Genomic DNA, 25,437 nt, shown 5'->3' with positions numbered 1-25,437 from the left:
ACAGGCAACTCTTGTAAGCCACCCCATCACCCCTGTTATTATATGTCTGCCTCTGTACTGTTCTCAACCCCCTTCTATAAGCATCTGCGAAAGCCCATTACTGGAGACAGGATACTGTTCCGGATAGACCTTAGGTCTCACCAGCTACAGTCAGTCTTGTATAGAAGCTGCATCTGGAGAAGTCATCTCTAGGTTTATCAGGCCATTCCAAGTACATGCAGTGCCAGAAGCTGGATAGACTAGGCAATGGCAGGACTTCCACATTGGACTTAACGCAGAGCCATGCTGTTGCTAAGAGTCAGTCATTGAGACTGATCAAATAGGTAAACAGATCAGATTTCAAATTGTCAGAGGCTGAAAAATATTGTTCTACAAACTTCACATTTGTGCAAGCATTTGAGGTGGTACAACAGCTATCTTCAACTTGGTAACGTGTCTGTGATATGATTATACACTCTAAAATGTGAATAGAGTCCAGTTCACTGTACTAGCAATTGACTACTTTCACAGTCTCAGTTATGCTTTATGAATCTCCATCTTTGCCGTACAAACCTCTGTTATCTTTGCTGAATTAGGTATCCTTGCTATGGAGTTACTACGGTTATGGAGTTACTACTACTAACTACTACTATGAAGTTGCTACTACTAACATGGAGTTAGTAGAGTGTGTGAATGATACTTAGCAATACTATTTGTAAAATTATTATTTGGAATCTCTAACTAGTAGCATTTTACAAGACGTTAAGATCAAATGGGAATTAATGGCTAAGACTCCTATTTGGGCAACCTTAACTTCACATAACTCTCCAAACTGTAGTTTTGTATTAGCCAAATGATTCTGAAGCCTGGACCCTTTGATGTGGTCATATTATTAAAATGCATTTGCATTTATTAGAAGCTACAGCGTTTATTTTATAAAAGTACAGAAATAGGTATTCAGAAGCATACAAAAGTGCAAATTTAAACATTATCGCCAAAATAAATGGCTAGTGGGAACTGTAAACATACCCTACAAAACCCTTCTGAGTACAGTGTTTTAAATGTCTATTATGTGTTCATTTATATTGTTGTACAAGATTGCTTGGCCATGCCACATAGGGAGAAATGGTCAGCAATTTAGAGCGTCTATAACTGAAGCTCTGACATTGCTTCAGCTTACACTTAACATTCACTCACAAATGGTCTCGCTGGCTAGATTTTATTAGATTGAAGAGTACTTTTAAATGATTGAGAACCATCAAATAACCAGATAGGTTTAATACTTTTGGATGAGAGAGGTTATCCATATTTGTAAAGTTATGCACACCAGTTATTATAGATCAGGTAAATAAGAAGCAAACATGGTAAGACTGAACATAGTGAGTTGTGCAGAAGGAGCACTCAGCCCAGTATTCTTTCTCCAACACTAGCAGGTTCAGATGCATAAGGAAAGAATATGAGATCAGGACAAGCACAAAATGCTAATTTCCTGCAGCATATCTCCAAGCTTCCAACAGTTTGTGGGTTAGGGGCTTCCTTAGCTAAAGATTGTGTCTTTGTATTTAGTAATCTGTGAGGTACTTTTCTTCCATGAATTTGTCTAATTGCTTCACTCATCTGTCAATAGTCTGGGTATTTGTAACCACTTTTCAAATTTTGAAATAGACTATTGCTCAGTGAAGTGTCTAATTGTGTTCATTTATTCAAATTTAGATCCTACTAACTTCAGTGGGTATTTTGTATGAACAAGACCAAGCAGATTCAGCCAAAGAAGAGAGCTCAAAAAGGAAAAGTGGAAATATCTGTGGAGAAGGGGTACCTAAAAGCAAATTTCCCTAAGAGAATAATTATATCCAAAGAAAGTCAATGCAATGATTCAGTTTAGTCCATCTGTATATGGAAAGGGAGGTTAATTTGAAGGCCTAGTTATCCGAATGTTCTTATTTCCAGAGGATTATTAAAATGCAGCCATCATAAGAAATAAACAAGGAAATGAGAGTCTTCAGTAATCGGAGAAGGGGGGGGGGGGGGAAGGGGGTTGATTACTAAGAGTATTCCACAGCCACCTATGTCAGCATCGCATAGCTAGGGGATCTTGACAAACAGCAACTCTAAGCCTTACTGTCAAAATCAAATATGACATAAATCAGAAGTGTGATTGCATTATGAGTGCTTTTCTTAAAAGGAAGAACTTCACCCTTTTTTTTTTTTTCATACCTACTCTTACTTAACCAAGGTCCCATGAATTCTAGAAAAGGAGAGCAAAATAAAAACATCTTTTGATAGCAATCAAAATGGTGGCTAGATTATTATTCCCACAGAGAAAGAGTCTATACTGTTCTGGCAAGACTGTTATTTGTCCTCAAGAAAATATCAATTTCTCTTCTTCCTTTTCCACCACATAGTCTTTCTAGTATCCGAGATACCGAAGCCAGTGAGCAGTAAGTGTTGATTCACTTTTTAGTTCTCAGATGGATTTCTTTCCAGGATTAGTTACTGCTAAATATTAGGACAACAATAAAATAATAATACTGCTTGATAATGATCTTGATTTACTTACATATATATTGGATTATATTTAAATGAGATGAAGATCTATGGAATGCTGTTCAAGCAAGTTACTGAAGCATTCCTGTTTGTTATCCCTAATTTGGCCTATCAAGACACTAGCAAATTTCGTATGATGGTTTACTTTGAAATACATGTCATTTGGTACCATGGGAATATAGAGAATTAAGCAATCTGTGGTGAGCAAAATGAGTGCAAATTGAATTAAATAACATACAATTTAAACCAGGCATATCTGGCCAAAACAAAGGTCCAAGGGATATTTCACTAAGTTGTTACTTATCGGTTTGCAGGCAGCAGGCTAGAAGGGACCTCCTGAGGCCTTTTAATCCGTCCCCCTGCCTGAAACAGGATCAGATACACTTGTGCCATTCCTGACAGACGTTTCTCTAACTCTTAATCTTATTTAGACTCTCAGTTAATTTAAAAAAAAAAAAAAAGGAAAATAGGTTGTACAACAGACTGCCCTCAGTTGTCTTCCACAGCACTACTGCAGCTCACAGCAACCCATACAGATGCAAAATAAACTCACTGATCAATCAAAAACAAACAAAGAACATGAGCGGAAATTCCCTTGCTGAGAATGAGTTTCAGCAGCTTTCACTAGTTAACGTCATTATTCATAAATTTCTCAAAAACAGTTTCTGGCTCTTCATCATTCTACCATGTCCAGAAACTAGTCTGTGCAGCCAGACAAAACATGGATAATACAATAAACTCCCATAAAGATTATTTAACAAGAGATGTCATGTCCTGCAGTGGACTGCATGTTTCAGGTAAAGCTTTTCTGCAACTGGTACATTTATGAAATCTCTGGTTTCTTTAGCATCTGATAGCATAGGCTCATGTTACAGCTTTTCCCTTGATGCGTTCATTTCGGAAGGGGAAGAGACTCATTTGCAGGATTTCTTTCATTTACCCGGCAATCTAGTGTCATGTAGGATATTAATTACATTTGACATTAATATCATTCTGCCAGATTTGGTTAACATCAGTCAGTGAGTTCCAACGTATTTTTCAAAAGACAACAGAAAACGCATGTAGACTCACGCGCACAGATCACGATATATTCCTCCTTCATTTAGAAAACAACTAAAAATGCATCAGTATCCATAACAATCTCCTTATAGTCCACCTATTGTAATTATGAATTTTGTTTTTTATACTTTCTATAATCAACCATGTATAATACCGTGTAATTCTGTTGAGGTACTTTCTCCATTGCTGTTGTATTATTCTAGTGTTAATACCATTGTCAGCTCCTCATAGTCATTATGTAAATTTAAAATCATTTTCAATAAAGTGAGATCCCCAGTTATGGGCTCAATTCTGCTTAACCCTATGTAGGTATGGAAGGTACAAGATGACTTGCACATGTTTTTATCTATTTTGTGGTCAAGGGACAGAGGCAGTCACAGGCTTTGAGAAGGACTGATAGTGTCTGGCTATGCTAGAAATGGAAATTAAGTCCATCCTTTCAACCACCTTCTACACTGCTGTAGAGAGTATAGCATCATAAAAGATCTTTATCCTCATCTAAAGGTCATTGTAGCTCATTGGATAGCAACCATCAAAATTCCCCAGCCAGAGAAATTCAGTTTGAATAAGCCGGTGTGCTTCTGAAGACTAACTGCTGGGCTTCATTCAAAAATCATTGTATTTATAATGGTTTTCCTGTGTGCTTTAAAGGAGCTTTGGATTAGCACGCTCTTATTTTGTCTTTCTGCATGCTTCTATTGGGATCATTAGTTTATGGGATTGCTTTCTGCATGGAGAATAAAAATTTATGTTCAAATAATTTTGACACAAAGAGGCTTAATAGAGAACTTGAATTTGCTTTCTATGACATATAGAATGTACTGTATGACATTCGTATTACATTACTGTAAGAGTGTTTTACTGCGGGCACAAAGTGAGCATGGTAGTTAGACGTGACTGTCAATGTTCCTTTTTAATGTCTCAGTTACTTACTGTAAACAAGAATGTAGTGAAAAATCCACACTTTGGGTACTTTTAAATCCACTCTGTAAGAATAATAGTTAATATTTGTATTATTTTTATGAAAATAAAAAGAAAGAGCTAGGGAGAGTGGCTAAAGTCATTTGAAAGCAGTAGTTTGGAAGACATTCTGTAATTCAGTCACTGAATAATAATAATTGGCTTAGTATGCCAGTTCTGGAAAATCTTAAAATATTACTTGCTACATAGCTCTTGTGAAAGATATTTATTTGTGAAAAATACTTAGTTGTTTCAAATTCACCTGCTTCTCAGAAGGAGCAAGTGGTTAGTACATATATTGCCTTTTTTCAATTTCTAATTCCTGAAGAGGGATCAACTGCAAAGTTACTATTCCCTTCATATGTAGTATACTATATATCATCAACCACGTGTAGTTAGCAAGCTGAAGAAATTAATAAAGATCAGGAACAAGAAAAAACAAAAAAAAGCCTAGCAAAATCAAGTAATCGCAGAAACATTTGACTCCTAAAAACAGAAACATTAGAAAATTTATTTTAAAAAATAGCCTTTTCAGCTGAATCGTATTATCTTCACAAAAAATAATTGGTACATGAATGATTAGAATTAGATAGGGTTAGGGAGAAGGGAAGTAAGATAAATCATTCTTTTATATGTCAGTTGCTGTTTTCCTCTCAGACATTACATAATCCATCAAAGCAAGCCAGTTTTGTCAATTGTTTGGTGTTGCTTAATGCTTTTTAAGCTCAAACCCCATCCAGAATTCTCTTTTGTGTTTTAAAACCTGTTGTACTGCAGTACCTGCGTGTGGGTGGTTATAGCTAACTAGAATTTGACTGTAGGTGTATGCACTAATTGTATACATAATCAATTGAGATTCTCTTATTTAAAGAAGGTATGGTTGAATATCTGGCATCCCTCCCTCACACAGTCCTGCTGTCCTGGGCTTAATGCCCCGTTGCAGCTGCTCTCCATTGCAGGGAGCGTCATTCCATTTCTTCTTCTTTGCAAATTGTTTCTACAGCAGCCAAGTACTACTCTTAATGTGCAGTGATGTAATTTAATAGTCCTCTCAATTTAGTATTAAGAAAAAAAGAGTACGGCAAAGATGACTCCTGCGTTATTGATGCAGACTTACTCACCGATAAACACCCTTCACTTCTTTTTGGTGTGTCTCTGCACACCCGCAAGTGTCATCCCCTGTGGGAAAAGTCTTCAGGTCTCTCCCCTGACATCCATACACTAGGCTACAGTAACTCTGTTTATCAGTCAGACTTTTCCAGCAGGTCCCACTGACCTCAGCAATTTTGTAGTGTCCCAAAACATGGCCAGTTTCCTCAGAAACTGGGGAAAAATAAGAAATTTGTGACTGAGAACTTAAGCAGAAAGATCAGAGAACAGACGGGGGCAACTTTGCAATAGAGCAGCTCGTATTTGCAAAACTCCTGCATAGCTTTGCAGTACTGCCAGATTTAAAAACACACAGGCTTATTTATTGGAATTTCTTCGGAATTAGGTGTATTTAATGGACCTGTACTGACCTACAGTTCATTTGCAGTACTTTTTTCATGTGACTTAGTTATTTCAGCAACCCATATGTTGATAGATTTAATAATTACTTTTCTTTCATCATTAACTATGATGTGCGGCGAAATACATGCGCGGTTTTATGAGCCTTACTTGCTTTTCACTTATTTTTTATGGCTCTCCTCTCTTTTATGTCTTCTCAAAGCCTATAGCATACTGTTTCATTTGCTTCCAACACTTGAATCTGCAGCTTGGTTAGGAGACAAAATGTCTGTGACATCCTGTTGTTTTATTGATTGTCACTGACTCATTGCCTTAAGCGCTTTGGTAACATACCCTGATTGTTTTCTCTTTCTTCTCATAATATCAGCAAAATGGTAAAGCTGCCGCAGTACACACAACTTAATTGTTAAAAACCTTTTTCCTTTTTGTACAGCTATTTTTTCCTGTTTTCTAGGTAATTACATACCTTTTTTGAAATGCGAGTTGACACCTCTAAATGAATTATGATTTTTGCACATATCTTTGTTATTGCATTGGTATTTTTTATGTCTTACGTTAAGCATTTTTTCACAGCCTACCCATAATTCCTCTAATATATCTTACAAGAACTTTTTTTTCACATTAATTTTGATTATAGTTGCAAATTCTTATCCTTGCAGGCTTTGCTGTTTGCCAGTGCTTAGTTGTAATAAGCTTTGGTGCTCTGCAGAGGTAATTTTCAGACTTAATTGTGCTGTCTTTAAATGTGCTGTGTCTTCAGTTTCTCCTGTCACATCATTTAATTGTATGATAATAATTGTTTGTAAATTGTCATGTTTTCAAGAGCTTTCCCTAGTTTGCTTTATTAAATGAAAGAATTACATTTTAGTGAATTCTTCCACTTGCGCCATTTGGAGAATGCAAAATTCCCCCTCCTGCAGGGCTTCTGCCTTCAACCCATGAATCTGCTAAAACATCCACTCGATATTTGCATGACTACTGGCCACAGATCATAGCCAAGCGATGCAGGGGTGCTGAGGCTGCCAAGCTGCAATCTAGGGACCAGTTGCAGGACTGGGAAAGTATTTGAAGTCAACCTAGCTCTTTTTTTCCTTAAGAACACCTACAAATGAGGACAGCTATGTCCCTGAGGGGCACTGGGAGGTTATAGTTATAACAATGCTTTATGAGATAAAATTCTGCTTCAGAGTACTCACTAGTGTCAGAGCTGTTAGATTTGATGAGTATTTAGCGTTAAAGTGTTCATTCTTTATGGATTGAAGGATTTAATCCAAACCCTACAGAAGTCAGTAAGACCTCAGAAGGTACTGGGTTTCAATTCATGCCACAAATGTCAGACTGACGTTTGTCCGCTGAAGTTAACAGATCTTTCCATTAACTTCACTGAGCTTTGGATCAGACTCCAAATTTGTTCCATGTAAGCATATGACATGCATAAGAAAATTTAGACATTTGTTTTAAATGGGGAACACAATTCTGTGTACAAGAAAATCAATATATTTGTTGAAAGTCTGTTGATATTTGGATATAGGAATTACTTTTCCCTTCTGCCATTTTCTGCTATTTTTTAGTTGCCTCATTTTTTTATGTATGTAAATGGACAGTTAGGTGTTATTGTTAAGCCAATAGGTGGCACTAGTTAATCATATTAACAGCCACGATACAGAGCATTTTATAAATAAGCTGTCACTATGAAACGCACTCAGCTATTAAAAATGGTAATTAAAATTTTTTATAGGTACATATTCTATGTATATTCTTTTAAATTTGCCATCTTACAGAACTGAGAGTAGGGAACATTTCAAAGAAAGAAATATTTATGTTTTAAAAATTGTGCCTTATTTTAAATAGAGTATTGTTTGCTCTTAGGCAAAAAAGAGAAGCTAATTGCTGCAACTAAAAGTGTTAGGCTTATAATTATGCCCTACACTGTGAATCCTGCCTCGGGTAGTTATGATTTTTGTTTTGAAAATGTTTTGAATTGTTCTGAAGTGGCTTAGACATTTGTAGTCACATCCTATCATTTCTGCACAATTGAGAGACACGTTTCAGGGTTACTTGCTATTTTAATGATATTTCTCATTACTCTTACTGACCTTAATGCCAGACACCCATTCCTTTGGGCTCAGATGCTCAGCCGACAGGTTTCTTCTAAGAGCTGACAAGGTTGAGGAGGGGGAGATGCCACCAACGTTACTGTTATAAAAGCCCAGTGGCTGGCGCACTAGCCTAGGAGCCGAAAGCCCAGCGATCGCAGCCCTCCTTAGTGCAGCAACACACACACGCTCTGCACATCCCCGGGAGGCAACGCCGACCGGCAGGCTGGAACAGGATAAGCAGCTGTATGCAACATCACAGTAATGCTGCTGTGTTTTGCCAGTGAGGATTTATTTGAAGAGTCACAAATCAGTTGTGTTTTTTTAGTTTAATTAATGAATGGCCCCTAGGCTGTCTAGCTTCTCATTTGCCTTCTTGGAGGGTCAGTAGAGACCTGAAAGTTGGCAATGTTGTTTGGGAAAAGGACACTGGAAGAAATAACCTAGACCAATCTGTTCCCTTCCCAGTCTACCCAAGAAAGAATCATGGGGACCTTTTGCTGCTTTCCGAAGCTCTCTATTCACAGAAATCCCAAGAGAATAAAATGACAGCACAGCAGCCCTCTTTGGAGTTAATTTTCTGGGAACTCAAGGGTACTAGGTAGCACAAGTCATTTTTCCCTCTCTTATTAGTTACCTGATTCGAACTTGAGGTTTGCAGAGTGCTCTGAGATTTGCAGATGAAAGGCACTATAGAAATGCAAATAACTTATTATTACAGTATTATTTGCAGAGACAAGGTTTCCATAATATTTAAGGACATTAATTTCCTATTGATATTCAAAGCTCTTGGTAAGAGAAGTGATATACAATGCTATTGTGTAGTATAAGCTTAAAAAAGTGCAGCTCAAAAGGAATAATTTTGTTGCTGAATAGTCTTATGTGACAAGAACATATTTGCATTAAGAGGTTTGGCAGCCATTTCCTTACTTGGTATTGCTGCTAAGTAATTTTCAACCATATTTGCATCATATCCTTAGGTAATTCAAGTACAGAAACTCTCACTGCCATCAATAGACAATGGTTAAATACCCCTATTTTTTAATCTTGTACTGCTATTGAATCCGTCCTGCCCATCCAGTAGAGCTAAGCATTCAGAATACTTACTTAGAGGAAGCAAATAGATAGGTATCTCAATGCAGACGCATTTGGGACTGGATTACATGTTCTCTGCTCATCCAGGGCCACAGACCTCAGCGGCGGCACAGGAGGCTCCCACATTGTGCTATAAGGGACATAGTTACAGCTTAGGTGCATTTAAGGGGAGACTAAGCCAGCAAAGAAGGGCTAGGCTGCGAAAGAGGTGAAGCCAGGACTCCCAGCAAGCTTCTGAGCTCAGCCGCTGCAAAACAGTGGAAAACCAAGCACAATAGAGTGAGATACAAATTGTTGCTTCTGAATTTAGAAAGAGCAGCTCTTTCCTGGATGATTTGGTTAGAGTTCAAACCTGCAGGCTGCCCTGTGACCCTGTGCAAGGCTCGTTTCTGTGGTGGCTGGAGCAGCTCAGCTGCAAGGGCAGTTTGGGTTTTTTTGTTTTTTTGTTTTTCCCCTTCCTCTTCTTTTTCTGCCTTGATTCTCTCAGGGTCAGCTGCCTGCCTCATCCTGTTATGTCAGGCACCAGTTTTCCTGCTGCCTCCGGCAGGCTGAGTAATGCAAAATTCCCCTGTCATGGATCACGCCGGGGTGAGGTTACTCGCAGGAGTCACGCTTCCGTGAGGACGTAGTCCGGGGCGCACGCGGGGCTCCCCGTCCCCGCAGGTGGTAACGGGCCGGGGCGAGCAGCCGTGGCTGAACACCCACGAGCGGTGGGGTGTCTGTGGTGCACGCGCGGGAAGCAGCCGGTCCCAGCGCTGCTGCGGGCCTCGGACCGGTCTGACGGCCAGTGAGGGGAGAAAGTGTGTAGTCTGCCTTTGCAGGGCAGAAAAACTGGTGCCTGCAAACAGGTAACTCCCATAGGGTTTCCATATTAACTCTTTCTGTTCGTTTGCGTATGCCTTTGGAAATTTTCTTCAACTGGGCTATTTTCCACAACTTTTTTTTTATCCCAGAGATTAATGTTTTGGCAACTGTGAGTAAATACATCATCTGTTTACTAACACAGTAAAATCACTTTCCCTATTAAAAATAAAATAAAGACCTTTAATAACAAAACAGCTTGTGTTTGAAGGTCAGACTTTGGCATGGAAATAGTTCACGCTGAGAAGCAGTACCCTGGAGCGCTCTCATGAAAACTGGCAGTGATGTGACTGAGCTACAAGCCTTCAGAAATCACACCTCGCAGGAGCAGCGACGCTGAAACAGTGTTTGCCGGTTGTTTGGCGGGAAGACAGGCCCCATATGCAGACCTGGCTAATTCGGTTCTGCGCCCGGCTTTATCCTGGAGTTACACGGCAGGAGGGAGAGCTCGGGTGGTTCGGAGTCTGAATCAATTCAGGATGCCTTTCCAAAGAGAAGTATCTAGCCTGATCCACAGCCTACTGGTGTCAACTGTAGTTTTTCGTTGCCTGTAGGGGACTTTGGATCGGGCCTTGATCAAAGCCAGGCAGTTTTCAAGGCGGTACAGTGTTGTGTACGGCTTACGCTGATCTCAAACCCCACGCCCACCAAAGCGGATGGTGGTGCGCTTTCCTTCCCTCCGCCAAGCCCCGGATAATGCGCGTTCCCGCGGCCTTCCTTGTGTTGACACCGGGACCCTGTGGCTATGCAGCAAGTCAGATGACAGTCAGCCTTCTAGCCGAAACTAATCAAGAAAAAAAAGTTATCAGATCATCTCTGTAATCACTAGCACTGACACCAGTTGGAGGTAACAGTAGCTGAGGCAGAGGGTGGGCAGGGCAGGACCTGTTGCTGGTGATAAGGTGGTCGTGGATTGGCTTACGACACAACAGCCTGGAAGAGTTATCGCTTGTAAGAAAGGTGTGCATTCAGCAAGTCACTGTCTTACTGAAGACTGTCATTTTTTTGGTTTGACTTAAATATTGGTATTTTTTTTCTTTAAAGTCTTATCTTGTCTTCTGGTTATGCAGATACAGTTTCATTCCCACAGTTGATTGTGGGCTATCATTTGGATTTCAGAATATCAGAATTAACATTAGACCATGTATCAAACTTGTCTTGCTGCCCCTGTCTCATTTTGGCTGCTAGAAGAACGTCATTTAGTTAATCCCGTCCCCCGCAGCAGCAGCCTGCAAGGTGGAACGTGCCTGTGCGAGGTTCCTGTTGTTAGGAACGGCCAGCTTCACAGATTTGCTGTCAATGGAAATCAGGTTAGATTTTATTTAATTAAACCAGCTTATCTGCCATCCATGCCAATTACTGTTGCTCATCTTAACTGTGTGCCATTCTGTTTCCTTAAAGTTTCACAAATTATTATAAATACGGAAACTCTTAAACTTCATTAACGTAAGCAGCAGCCTCAAATTCCAGTTAACACATTCCATTAGATTTGTAGGTGGGAATAAAAATATGCGATGGCTGTGCTGACGGTCTTATCCTGAGCAGAATTCTAGCTGGAGGAATGTTTTATTTCTTTTTGATTTATAAGGAATTTAAAATGTAGCACTACTCTTGAAGTGTGTTTTTTTTCATTTTCTGGACAAGGCTCTACAAGTTATGCCACAGGGAACAGTGTCTTGTTCTAAAATTAGATCCAGTGGGGTTCTGCAGAGAGTCTTATGAGGAGAAAAGGAAAGCACTAGAATGCGCTTTTGTGTTTTATATACCTCAGACCACGTATTTACCCTTTATCATTTAATCATGTTTGCTCTAACTTCTGCACTTTTCCAGTAACTTATTTTTGTTGTTCCTGCAACATAGGTTGTTTTAGTGTGCTAGTAAGACTATTTCATCTGCTATCACATTGATGATTTAAGTAACAGCACGTAGCACCTGTCAGTTGTTGCTTGCTTAATAACAAAGCTACAGTCATGCTCCATTTCAGTTTACAGAGAGACAAGAATTGTTTTGTTTTAGCTCAGTAACTGCGTAGTAAGTTAGTTTTTAACAGTTCATCCTCCACAGTTGTGAAGATATGCTGCTCTGTGTTTTGGCAGACTTGCATGCCAAAATTAACCAGTATCAAGGCAGGGAATATGGAATATATAGTCCTGTATCAGTGACTGATCTAAGGGCCTAAGACTCGGGCTGTGAGGGCAGAAAGAACAAGCGTCAAGTATTTCAAATGAAGCAAAGTGCACAGGTATCTTTTATAAAAGGTACGGCAACACCGTGCAGTACAGTTACCCCGAGCTAGCACCAAGAGAATTTGCTTTGGAGCCAAAGTAGCGCTGCTGTGTCAGCACGGTGCAGCTGGCTCTCCGGCTAAGCAGCCTTGCTGGCTGTGTACGACGTTCTGTAAGGAAGGGTTGACTAAGGCGCTTCAGTATCAGAGAAAGCTGTGGATCCTGAGGAGGGAGCGGCTCGCCCATCGCTCTGGTCCGTAGAGTGCTAACTGGGGCAGCTCTGGGCTGCGAGCGTTGGGTTTTCCGTTCCATTCTTAAATGTTTAAAAGATGCTTCTGTCTTCGTCCAGATCTGGAGTACTTTGAGGTGAATCTCTTGATTATTACCACCAAAAATACTTTGAGTCACATCACAGAATGGTCTTGGTGTGCACGAGCTGGTTTCCTGCTGTGAGAATAACGCTGAAGATAGGCTCCAGGTTCTCCCCCCTCATGAACTCCAGGTGCTTGTGGGGGGTTGGCCCAGAATGAGTCCAGAGTAAAATACCCTGAAACACGTATGGCATGGGCATTGGGTCCTTGGCACCAGCTGTTTTGCCCTACAGTTTTGCTCTTACTGTAGTTTAAGCTGCACGTTCCACACAGCAGCAAAAGTCTCCCCAGAACTGTACAAGTCAAACCCGCGGGTCCTGCTGGGAGACAGGATTGATCTCTGCTGCTGGGGTGGGGGCTCCGGGGGTCGTCCAGGCTAACTACCCTCTTCAAGCATTGCCAACAGTAAGTGGGTCAACCACAGACTTGTTAGGTCTTGAAAATCTCCAAGGACAGACGTTCACAGCCTCTCTGGGCAGCCTGCTCCAGTGCTGCACCCCCTCCTGGTGAAAAAGCTTTTCCCAACATCCATCCCAAACCTCCCAAACTATAACGCATTGTCATAGCTTTCGTTTCACCACCTGTCACTGCCAAAAAGTTTGGCTCCATCATCTTGGTAACGTCCCTAGAAGTAGTCGTAGGCTGCAGTTGATCCTCCTTTAGACCAGAAACCTTGGCCGGATTAAACAAGCACAGCTCCCTCAACCTCCCCTTGCAGGCCATGAGCTCTTGGCCTCGGCCGTCTCGGTGGCTTCTCCAGTTTCCTCCACAGCCTCCTAATTTGGGCTGCCCAGGACTCTAGTGCCGAGGAGAAAAAGGCAAAACTTCCCAAGAGGGAGGTGATGAGAGAGGGAGCGAGGCCACATTCTCCTAATGCCGCCCAGGACAGGGTTTTCCTTAATTGCAAATAGAGCACCCTGATAAATATACATCTGGGATGTATAAGACTGTGTACTACAGTTTTAGGATCGTGTCTTGAGTGGCATGTCCACACTCAAATAGGAAGCTTGCAACAGAGCAAGTTGTTGACCAAAACTTCTGGACCATTCTTTATCGTAAGAACACCTTAACATATTTAGAACACCTTAACATATTTAGTATACTTCAAAATATCAAACAATAAATACCTAAAATTATTACCTTTATAGAGGATATTTTATGAAAATTACTGTGCTTCTGATTTTTTTTCCCCACCAAAGGTTTGTGAAGGAAGAGCTGTAGCAATTCAGATGAATGGGATTAAGGCAGTGGCTGTACTTTTCAGCTTTTGTGGTACAGCCTTTTTGTCTTGATGCAGCTTTCACACGAAATAACTTTTCTGGGGGTGTTCTAGGTTGTTTGTTTTTAATGGAAACATTGCATTAGAGTAAGGGGAGAATAGAGGAAGTCTGCCGCAGATACATCTACCCTCTTTTCAGTCGAATGACAATTGTTTGTCCAGGTGTCTCTAATCTAGGGCTCTTCAGCAGTATACTTTACCATTTGCCTCATGAGGCATTTTCATAGGAAAAAGTTGTTTATTATTTGTTAATTGTATTGCCATGAATTAATGTTTTCTGTTTGTAAAGAGAAATGGTAATTATACCACACATTTATGTAATATTTCAAAGCTATTGTAAAATAGGATGTTAAGAATATTAAGGATATTAAGAATTTAGTCTAAAGAATTAAATTACAGACTTCACACTCTTCTAGAATTGTCAGAATAAAAAAACATAAATCTGTGACCATGATTCTGTAAGCGAACCACTGACTCAGTTAAACACATCAACTGTGGCACAGGTAAACAAAACATTGTTAGATGTGCATGGACATCTCTGGCTTACAACAAGATGACTGTTAAAACAGTTTTAACCTACTCTTTCATTTCAACACAGTTCAACAAATACTGCTCTAACTGCAGTTGATGTTCTCTATCATTCATAAGTTAATACTGTTTATTTTTCATCACGTGGCACTTGATCTAGCAGTTTACAAGAGTTATATTTTGTTTTTGAAAATAACTTAGCAACAGTGTCATCCCTTCGTGTCTTAACTCAGTCAACGCTGACCACAAGGTAGACCTAGCAAAATTCATTTCATCTTAATTGTATTTGGAGATACAGTAAAATTTATTATCTATGTAAGATATTATTACTAAACAATCAAATTTACTTCAGATTTGTTAATGTTTCTTCAGTGATGGGTTTTACAAAAACCCAGATTCACCACCCAGATGGTGGTGTTCAGATTAACTTGGACATACAGAACTTAAAATAATGATTTTGGCACCTTGTTGCTATATTGTACTTTGTTATCAACACACATGTCTTTTTGCATAGTGAGAATAACATGAAGGTGTCTGAACTGTGTACATACATTTAGTATGTTAGTGGGAATCACCTGGACAAATAAATAAGATGCTAATATCAGCTACCTTCCTTTTAAGATACTATGAGATTAAAGATGGTGAGGAATGAGATAGCATTTGACACTTAGAAATAAATTAATCTTTTATTCCACTAAATGTAGTGATCAGTCTCATCTTTCGTATATCTCTTTGTCCTATGGTGTTTCTAATCAGCAAAATTCAGCTTCCTAAAAATTAAATAAAAGTCAAGCTGATAAAGAAATTCTGACTGAAGAATTATAAAATTAATTTGGCTGAGTTTTACTGCAATATATTACAATATTAAGATGTGTATTAAGCCTGATGTTGCACATATAGACATATTTATGTGAAATATGACAAAGTACAACATACACTTTGGAAATGTAAATTCCAGAACTAGGTTTTCCTGGGGGGGGGGGGGTGTTTTAAAGGTTATTTTTATGTGATAAATCTGTATCTCTGATTAACAGAAAATATGTTCATGTAAATATTGTTAGTGATATCTTTTTCCCGCACAGATACAATAGCAGAAAGGAGTGCCCTAAGAGAACATGTGTATCCTAAGCTGAGAGAATTCTGCAGGGAAAACTATGGGCTGGAATTTCAGGTAGGTTTTATTGCATTGAATCTTTTGTTGTGATAAATACTATTTCTTGAAATTAACTCTGTTTAGAACAGATAGTATTTTTAAATATTGTAATTGTCATATCATTGGTAAAATAGAAAATTTTTAAAATTTATGTTAATTGTACTGAATTGATGTACTTAAACTATCTCGCAGGAAGATTTGAGGTAAATTCTGAATAGATGAGAAAATTCTACACGCTTCCACCATACAATATTTCACTGGTAGTAAGAACAATTCAGCAACAAACTGACAACTTTCACTTTTGAAAGTTAATCAAACCACCTCTGTTTTAAATATTCAGAGTGTTTAAGAAGCAATAACGTTACATCTGAATTACTGTGCTCTACTTCTAGGAACCATACTCAGGTGAATGTCAGCCCTGCAACCTATTTTTCATTTAATGGACTCAGCATTTAAGGCACAACACCTCTATATTCATAGAATAGTTACTGCTCTACATATGGGTTTGTTTTCTACTGTAATGTGGAAATTAATTTAATCAAGAAACTACTGAAACTTTCATTATCAAAATTAATTGAATGTGGAACGTTTCATTAAAATTTCTGCTGTGATTATGTAGCGTGGAATTTGCTTCCTTCACTGTCAATAGTAAAACTCCCTATTGCATTCAGTGGATTCAGGTTTCCCCTTGTGTTACAGAAAACATTGACTCATCCACATCTTTGGTAAGAGCCAGTTAGGAACAAATAATTACATTTGACTTTAAATACATGAATTTGACATCACAGTTAAAGTCAGTGGTACTTTAAGTCAGGTATATCCTGATTCATAGTCCAATAAAGACAATTAAAATAGTCCTGCTTATGTCAGCAGGCCTGGTACTGGCTCTCTGATAAGAGGAACAAATGCATTATGAAGTGCTGTTAAAATGTTGTTCAGTTTTTCCAAAATTTCTAATTCTAAATCTCCAACCCTTCCTAGCATGCTAATATTACATGCCAGATCACTGCTCCCAAAAAACCTAACTCCTTAGAGTATAAAAACATTGTATTTACTTAAAAACAGCTAATGCCTATGAGACAACATCGTGTTCCTCCTAGTAGATTATTCTTGATGTACATGCAGCTGTTTTTTAATTTTTTAATCAAAATTGCCATTGCAAGTTCTTGGATATTTGGTCTTAATTCCCTGAGTCTCAGTGGAATTGCGGAATCTGCATGGTGATAAAATCCAGCATGATTTTAGATTATGGCTATATAGGAACTTCATCTGAAGGTCCTAGCTGATCAGCTGATTGGGGATTCTTAGCTGCAGTGCTACATGAAAGGAATATCAAAAGAGATATAAATGAAAAAACATTTTCCTCCTTTTACTATCATGTGATATTCGTGGGAAATGCTGATATAAGTTCTTTCAGTATCTTTATTTCTCAGCCGCCTTTGAGGAGACACCTCAGTGACAGGAGGGAAATGTTCCCTCTAAATAGCTCATAATCCATTGAATTCTTTGTGGGAGAAAATATGCCTATTTTCAAATGGACCATAATGTAGTCTCTAGGGGAGGAATAATTAAGTTTACCTTAGTTGATATTCATGGAAGCAAATTATTTTATTATATAGTTTCAACACCAGGAGAATCCTTATGTTGGATGAGGTCTGAGAGACAGCTCCACTGACACATTTCCAAGAATAACTGGGAAGTTATCACATCAACGCAGAAGCAAAGTAGGAAAAATTGTACAGAAAATTGTCAAGGAAAAGTAGTAAAGCATTTTGGAGAAGGCTTTGAGGTAGACTTCATCAAAACGCCTTTTTTTGCCTTTTCCATTCCTGATGTACTGTGTTTTTTATGTCAGCATGAAAAATCAAGGACATTATAATTTTAGTGCAATGGTGTCCAGAAAGTAGTATGTACTTTTCTAGATATGAAGGATGAATTTATATTTCCCTGGAAAGAGCAGAATACTTAACTTTTCATCCTGTTAAATAATCTCCTGCTAACCAAGCATGGACTACCTGACTACCTTTTGTCTGACTGCCACATGGGTATTATAATATAGGCTATCCTCAAGACTCCCTCTTTTCCATAAATCATGACCTAAATGAAATTCATTCTAATTCATTCAGTGCTCCAGTTTTCACTGAATCATCCTGCTCTGCTGGTATGTGTTTCCGTTGTTGCAAAGTGTGAGATCTGTCAGGCATCCTAAAGTTGGTGGGTGCAGTTATGGAACATAACTACTGTGTGTGTGGAAACAGAACTCGATGGATTCATTCCATCTATGGATTTGTTTCCTCAATGGACTTCATTTTCCATTCAATCAGAAAATATTTCTGAAAAGCAGGTATTAGTTAAGACAGAAACAGAGTAAGGTGGGAAAAATACTTCCAGGTATTAAAATGCCTTCAGGTATTTTATACCTGAAATACTGTATTTTTTAGGGGAAGACAGAGGCTAAAGAAAGTAGTACTAATGGAAAACTTTTGGAGGAGAACTAACAATAGTTAATTAATAGCATTTTTGACTATATAATATATGCTAGAAGGAAAATTGAATTTTCACATACAATGACATTGGTAGTGTTTTGTTTTTAAGCAGGTCAAAGAAATAATATAAAGAAAGATAAAATTCTTCCCTTTAGTAAGAAGAAAATGAACAACCTATGAAATTCCAAGATTGGTAGGACAAAAGCTTAAGTAAGCAAAAGAAAACATTGAATCATGAATGGAAAAGTCTGTTTTAAGTGGCCAGTGTGGAATTAAACTAGACTAGTGTCAGTCTACCTTGTGTAACTAGCTCTTGAGCAGAACGCACATCATCTCACTTTGACAACATTATTGAAAGTTAGGGTGCATGTCTGTCAAGCAGAGCTTCCATTTATAAATAAAAGTATACCTTAACATCAGACACAGTTGTCTCCTTGTTCCATTTCTATTTTTTGGAAGAAGTTTTTCAGCAGAGGCTGAACCCTCCCCTCCTCCCCATATCAGCTATTCCAGAGATTTTCGTCTTCACATTTATAGAGTTATCTGATCTTTGAGCAGCTAATCAAAATAGAAATTCTCACTGAGGAAAAAATTAAGCAGCACAATACATTCATTCAACTACTAATTCAAATGTCTGACTTTATGCTGAGATGCTCTAACTTTATGACTACAATACTTATGCTCTATCTGTCATTCAGATAATCAGACAGTTGAATACAATACAAAGTTCAGTAATAAGAGTCATAAACATAAGTAACAAAAGGGAGAGAGAGAAAAAAGGGAGGTTTATTTTCTAATGAGACTAAAAGGAGAAAAAAATCAGTGAAGGTAAGGGAGATGGGAAAGCTACTTGAGATGGAATTGTTACAAAGCAGAATCCTTGTGTTCATGCACAATTTTGGAACAGAAATTCTGTATAAAAATAAAGATTTCTTGGCAGTGTAATCTACAATACATTTCATACCATGGGCTATTTAACACATCATCAGTTGGATGGCACATTACCTGTCATGTTAGACAATTTTGTTTCTAATCCAACAAACACTGACAGGGGTCCTTAAACTTTTCTGCCAGAAATATCCCATGCAATTCTTGCTCATAGAATTAAACATAGGCATAAATACTTATAGGATTAGGTCTTCAACCTTGTCATTTATTGTTATGAGAAATTTCCACAGGAGATTAACCTGCTGTAAAATGGTGAATTTATCTTTTATATGAACCCCTTATTAGTTCTTATATTAGATCTTCAAATTGATTTTACGATCTGTTTAGACAACAACTAGTTTTGTGGTTCAGTTCCTCACTGCAACATCAAAGTGCTCCCACAGTACAAATAATACTATAATAAATAATATTGTAACATAGCCATGTCTCAGTACAGCTTGATTTTATTGTAAAACTATCCATTTGGACTTTTTTTGTACAAGTTACATATGTTATTAGCAATCACTAGTAACTTAAATTAGAGAGTATTAGCATGTACCGGAAGTTTTATTCCAAAATTAAGAAATGTATACATATGATATCTATTCTTTTAAATTCAGTTTCCTACAATAAGTATTCTTCAATCTTTGCAATTTAAATGTGTGGTGAAACCACACATCATCACTTAATTTCTTTAAATAAGTTTGACAGCCATATTCCAGTTTCTTCTAGGAATTTGTTTGCAGCTTACTACCATCACAAAACTGAGTCTGTAGCTACAAATGAAAGGCTGAACAGCAAGCTATCTGCCATTGCATATCTGTACAATCTGTGCTTCCAAAGTAACAAAAAGCAATGAACAAAGGAAAGACAATATTACAGGAGTGCACATATTCTTTCTTTTGGGCTATGTGCACAGGGTGATTTTATATCCTGTGGATACAAAGGACACGAGGTGCCAAGTCCCAGTCCTGACTGTGATCCTCACAGCAAAACTTCCATTAATTTCCATGAAGCCTGTATTTTATCCACGTGCTTGCCATTATTGTTACCTATCCATTATTTACAATTTAGTAGCACATAAAGACTACCTCAGATCAAGATCTTATAATGTTAATCTCTGTACAAAAATATAAATACAAAATGAGAGACTATCCCTATCCTAAAGTATTTATAGTCTAAACAGAAAAAAAATCTAGGAGGGAAAATAGTCTTGAATTGCCGTTCCCCCAGGACAGCCCTGCCAGGACACAGAACTCGCAGCCTTTTACAGGACAGCAGAACAGTGCTTAGCAATACACACAATGTTGGCAAAGTTAATCTGCAATTTGATAGGTAGAAAGTGCATAGGGTAAATTAACAATATTGCCTGTTGGTTTTCAGGTTATAGACTTGTACTGGGGAGTTGAAGCAGACGAATGGGACAGTCCTGAGCTGCAAAAGACTCGTATGAAGCTGTTAGAAGATTGCTTGAAAACTTCTGCAGGTCCATGTTTTGTTGTGGGTATAAAAATAATGTTTTACTTTAAAACAAAAATATGTTATTAGCTGTCCTAACATGAGTGACATGCTTTGTGTTTCTCTTTCTAAAATATTTGATATTCTTTGCTGCACAGTTATTATACCACTACTAAAGGTTTTCCTACACAGTGCTGCAGATTTTCAGTGCTTATTATTGCGTTAGTGGGGAGGAAGGAAGGGCCTTACATGGCTAGTCTCCAAAGTGAGAGGTGTTTAGAAACCACCACGTGTGACTGTACTGCCATCACAGCAGGGGAAGGATGGACTATTTGTTCAAGGATACCACCATTAATTAATTGTTGGCGTTTCTTGCAAATGCATTATGGGTTGGCCTAGAAGGGCTTGCTTATAAAAAGCACAGCAGCATGCCAGGGCTATCTGCTATGATCTACCCTTTGCTGTGGGGTGCGGTAAACCTGGGAGAAATTAGGATGGCATGTATTAGAGGGTCAAAAGACTGGAAGTCAATGGCATCCTGAGGACGCTGTGATTCCCCCCCCCACACTTTCTACCTTCTCTTGGCTGTTGCCCGAAAAAGTGTTGCTTTTAGGATTCTTCAAGAGTTAGAAAGCTGGCAAAAAAAGGGTTCATATTCACTGGCTTTTCCTATTAAGCCTAAAAGAGAGACTGAAACACCTTTACAGAAGTGGTTTATAAAGCTTTGTGTATTGCTTTGAGTAGTGGAGAGATATTTTTCTATGGACAAACTTGATGTTTTACATTAAGCTCAATAGACAGGCTCCAGCCTTTCCTCCTAGCTTTTTCAGCTGAAGTAATACGAGTTTATGAAGTCACACCAAACATTGTGTAGGGTTCAATAACGGAAAAGGAACTGGGATTAGACCGCATATATTAAATCCTGCGAAGTATGCTTTCGCTCTTTCCAATGAATCATATACAATAGATTTTGCTGTCACTAATTTTATGTTAGCTATATGATTCAGAATAGTACAAATTTTATTTCACTGTGGTGCTTAGAAAGATTTGTGCCATGTTTTAAGGTGTACGTAAGTAACTTGACAAAATATTTTAAGAGCAGTTTAGTGCATGGCATACTGACTGTATTAATTGTTGATGCATAGACAGAAATATACTGATTTTTCATAAATGGAATACGTTTCCAGCTTTTTAGAGAGGCATAACCTTTCTGTATACAAAGAGTAATGCTTTATTTTTTTAAACTTTGTGGGTAGATCTAGATCTAACTGTAATGAAACTGGCTGTTTAGTGTTATAAACTGCATATTTAACAGCTTCTGTTAAAGCACCAAAACAAAAGACCAAGTGATATGAGAAGAATTTCGATTTATTTTGCATATGAGAGGAACTATGTGAAAGGTGGACTTTAATGAAAGTACAAAAATGATCATAGTGAGTCAGATTTGCTATGATCAAGGATACTTCTCTTGAAGGTACATATTTCTGACTACTATTCGAAGATGTATTTAAATCTTTATTAGCTGTCTTGAGTCTCCACCATTTTAAGAAGTACATGGGGGATATATGACAATAATTTTTCTGTGCATAATTGTGGGACTGCAGAGATAGTAGGAAAAGTGTTCAGCTAAATAAACTTCTGTAAAAACTTTGAAGGACATCAGCAACTCTCCTTTGACAGCTTTAATTCCATAAATTAATCTTTCCCCTTATGCCCCAATCAGATACAAAACATATCCTATCTGTCAAGCATGAAAGACCATACTAAGGAACTGCTTTGCTAAGTTTAGTACAAAGTAGATGAAAGGCAGTTCTAAGAAGAGTACTTAGAATAATTTAAAAAACCGATAGCTCCACAAGTCACCGAGAACTACTAGGAAAAAGTTATTGAAGTGAGATAAAGTCAAACTAGAGCTACTGCAAGTTGCAAAAAAGTAGTAAATCCTAGGATTTGCAGCCTGAAAATAGAAAATGTGAGAATATTTGGAGATCTAAGACTTATTTTTTTTGAACTTAAATGTCACATTGCATATACCATCAGCGTAGTATTTATAGCATAAGTTATCTTAAGGATAAGTTTCTCAAATGGGCTCTAGCATAGATTACAGGGACACTAACGTCTTTCATCACACATAAGAATCCAACTTTTTGGCCTGAGTTTTTAGGAGTTTCATTTTAGTGGGAAGTATTAAGACCACTGTTTGCTGTTTCAAATTTTCGTTTCTTGTATTTGCAAAAAAATAATTTGGAAAAGGTAGCTATATTTAGAAAAAAGGGAAAACTAACTGAACTGTAATTCTTAAACTTGTCATAATGAGGAAAAGTTTTTAAAAAACTGCAAGTCCTAGTGAGTTTGTTTGTTTGTTTGTTTGTTTTCAGAGAACAAGTTTAAAGTTTTAAGTAAAAACCTGGAATTCTGTGGGTACAGAGAAGGTGCTGAAACAGTACAAAACACTCCATCTGCTGCAAAGGCTACAGATGGTTTCTCTCTGTGGCAAGGATTAGATAAAGAGTAAGCTGCAGTGTGTGTTGTTCTGTAAGAGCTGTTATTTTTATCGTGCCCTGACAACCGTCTCTCTCTCTCCCCCTGTTGCATTCACCTGCTTACAATAGTCTGTCATTTTGATTCAGAGCTGTCTAGCACAAAGACTGTCCTCACTCCAATACCAGTCAGATGTCAGAATGACAATGTAGGTTACAGTGTCATCCCAAGGTCAGTACTGATCATGGCCAGGATTCATCCATTATGGATCCAGTTTCAGTCTGGGCTACACACCCTTAACAACAAGTGGAGAGGCGCAGGTGCTGCCGCTGGTATCTCAGTTGTCTCCTGAAGCTGGTTTTTCCCTTGACAGCAAGGAAAAACTAACCAATTAGACTACTGATTTAGGAACCTAAGAACAGCACTTGATATTAATTAAGGCCTTTAGCTGTTTCAAGTACTGTTAATCTATAGTAGTTATTTGTAGAATTAGTTCACTGTCCTTTTATTGATATTGCCTAATACTCTGGTTTAAACAATTGAACATGCCCTAGGACGGATGCAAAAACTGGCATGCTTCTCTACACCTTCTTTTAGAACATACCTTGCCAATTATAACATGTGGATGCTCGCTGCCACCTGTACAACTCCACGCGGTCTCTACCTGAATGGATATCCTAGCCTGACTGGGTCCTGTAAAATTTTAATCTGAAAGGGAGAATTGGAAATAAAATGTTAGTTTGTCACATGTAGCAATTTCCTGTATTAAATATGTTTAGATTTATACTTAAATGTACAAATGCCAACACTTTCCAGTTGAATTATAGCTCATTGCTATAATTGCATATCAAATTCTAAAAGCCTTGCATTTCAAAATGCGTTGGAAAATGCAACACCGAATTATAGCACTGACAGAATAAAATACTAATAAGGTGCTTATTCTGTCTGTAAAATTTTAATGTAGTATAACTAGGCATAGCACTGGGGTTCATATTTCTCTCTATTTTTTAATGCATTTAGAAGGTCTTAGATGCATTTTTTGCAAGACCAAGATGTAGGTAACAAATTTTCTTTTTATGAAGTATAGTCAGATTAAGAAGTTCATCAGATGTTCCCTTTCTCTATCTGAAGAGAATATTTAATTAGCCTGTACTCTTTGCTTAGAATCTCTGTTTTGCATTACTAATGATAGACTCCTAAAACATGGCAAAAAGTTGAAGTTATTTTCTTATTCATACCAGGATATAAGAGCAAAGGAATATAGACTATCCTAGTGGAATTATTGTGAATACCAAATTTTAGCCACCCTCAACATGAACTTCGAAATTAGCCAAGTACATTTTGAATGTATAATTATAAGAGTGCAACCTTTGGCAGGTGTCTGTGCAAAAAAGTACTGGTTCTCTATCTCTGAGGGCAAAAGAATATATCACATTCAAAAAAAAAAAAAAAAAGGTTAAGAATGGGAGGCCAGCTCTTAGCAATTCAGCAAAATCATACAGGTAGAACAAAGTCCTGGCTAAATAAAAATAGCATATCACATTTATTTGTCCCCAAGATTTTTTTTTCCTCTTTTATCCTATTTTAATGCTGTATGTTCAACTTTTCTTACTATCTCTTATTAAGGTCAGTATAGTTTTAAGGAGGCAGCCTAGACAGATGCTAGGTTACATGCATGAAATTGTAATGAAAACCTGTCTGGAACTAGTGCATTCAGTTCAGACCTATTCATACCAGAAAAAAATTGGCGACTTTAATGCAATTTGGAGTTGACCAACAGAAAGGATGAGGGACTGATTTGTGAAGCAGAATTGACTGCTAATTCTGAGGCGAAGTAACTGAATCAACTAATAGAAATCACTGAGTAGATTTGGCAAATGCCTAGAAATTAAGCACATAAATACATCTATAAATCCAAACTGAGCTTCCATCTGTGATAGGTACAAGCCTAAGAGATTGTTGCCACCCATAATGGAAATCAGCTGATCCAAAGAATAGTAGAAGCTTTTTCTACCTCCTCTGCTCAGGCATTGCAGTTTACATTATCACTCTGAAATTATTGACAGCTTGTTGTTAATTTGAGCATTAATGAACTATTACACAAACCCAAGCATTATCCTAGTAGGAATTTAAGAATATGTTAGCAATTTGCAGTATTTGGCATGTCCTTAAATCACCCTGCAGTTAAAGATGAGATATGATAAAATCAAGGAGTGAAATATTTTGGCTTTTTTACATCTCCTGCTACTTTTTTCCCTACAATATAATGCATGCATTCTATGAAGTGCACTGCTACTTGGTTTTCTTCACATGGGGCAGTGGTTGATAACTCTGAGTGTGTACCAGCTCAGATAAAATCCCAAATTATATTACTGCAACTCTGCTGAATCTTCCCAACTCCTTGTTCAGTTCTGCTATTCCTT

At 37.9% G+C, this 25,437-nt stretch overlaps 1 protein-coding gene across 2 annotated transcripts in view; it reads left to right on the top strand.

Annotated features, from left to right (window-relative positions):
- Positions 1-25,437, top strand: part of NWD2 (NACHT and WD repeat domain containing 2) — a 60,067-nt gene that overhangs the window by 7,515 nt on the left and 27,115 nt on the right. The window contains exons 2-3 of one of the 2 annotated variants that reach the window (XM_068943216.1): positions 15,592-15,680; positions 20,459-20,575. In XM_068943216.1, the coding sequence (XP_068799317.1) occupies positions 15,592-15,680; positions 20,459-20,575 (206 nt within the window). Of the gene's footprint in view, positions 1-15,591; positions 15,681-20,458; positions 20,576-25,437 lie in introns of those variants that run through there. The other variant, XM_068943217.1, reaches the window with a different exon arrangement.

Source organism: Struthio camelus, chromosome 4, assembly GCF_040807025.1.
Source record: "Struthio camelus isolate bStrCam1 chromosome 4, bStrCam1.hap1, whole genome shotgun sequence".
NCBI lineage: Eukaryota > Metazoa > Chordata > Aves > Struthioniformes > Struthionidae > Struthio > Struthio camelus.
The sequence above is the reverse complement of the archived record's forward strand: the minus strand, read 5'-3'. Positions and strand labels throughout refer to the sequence as shown.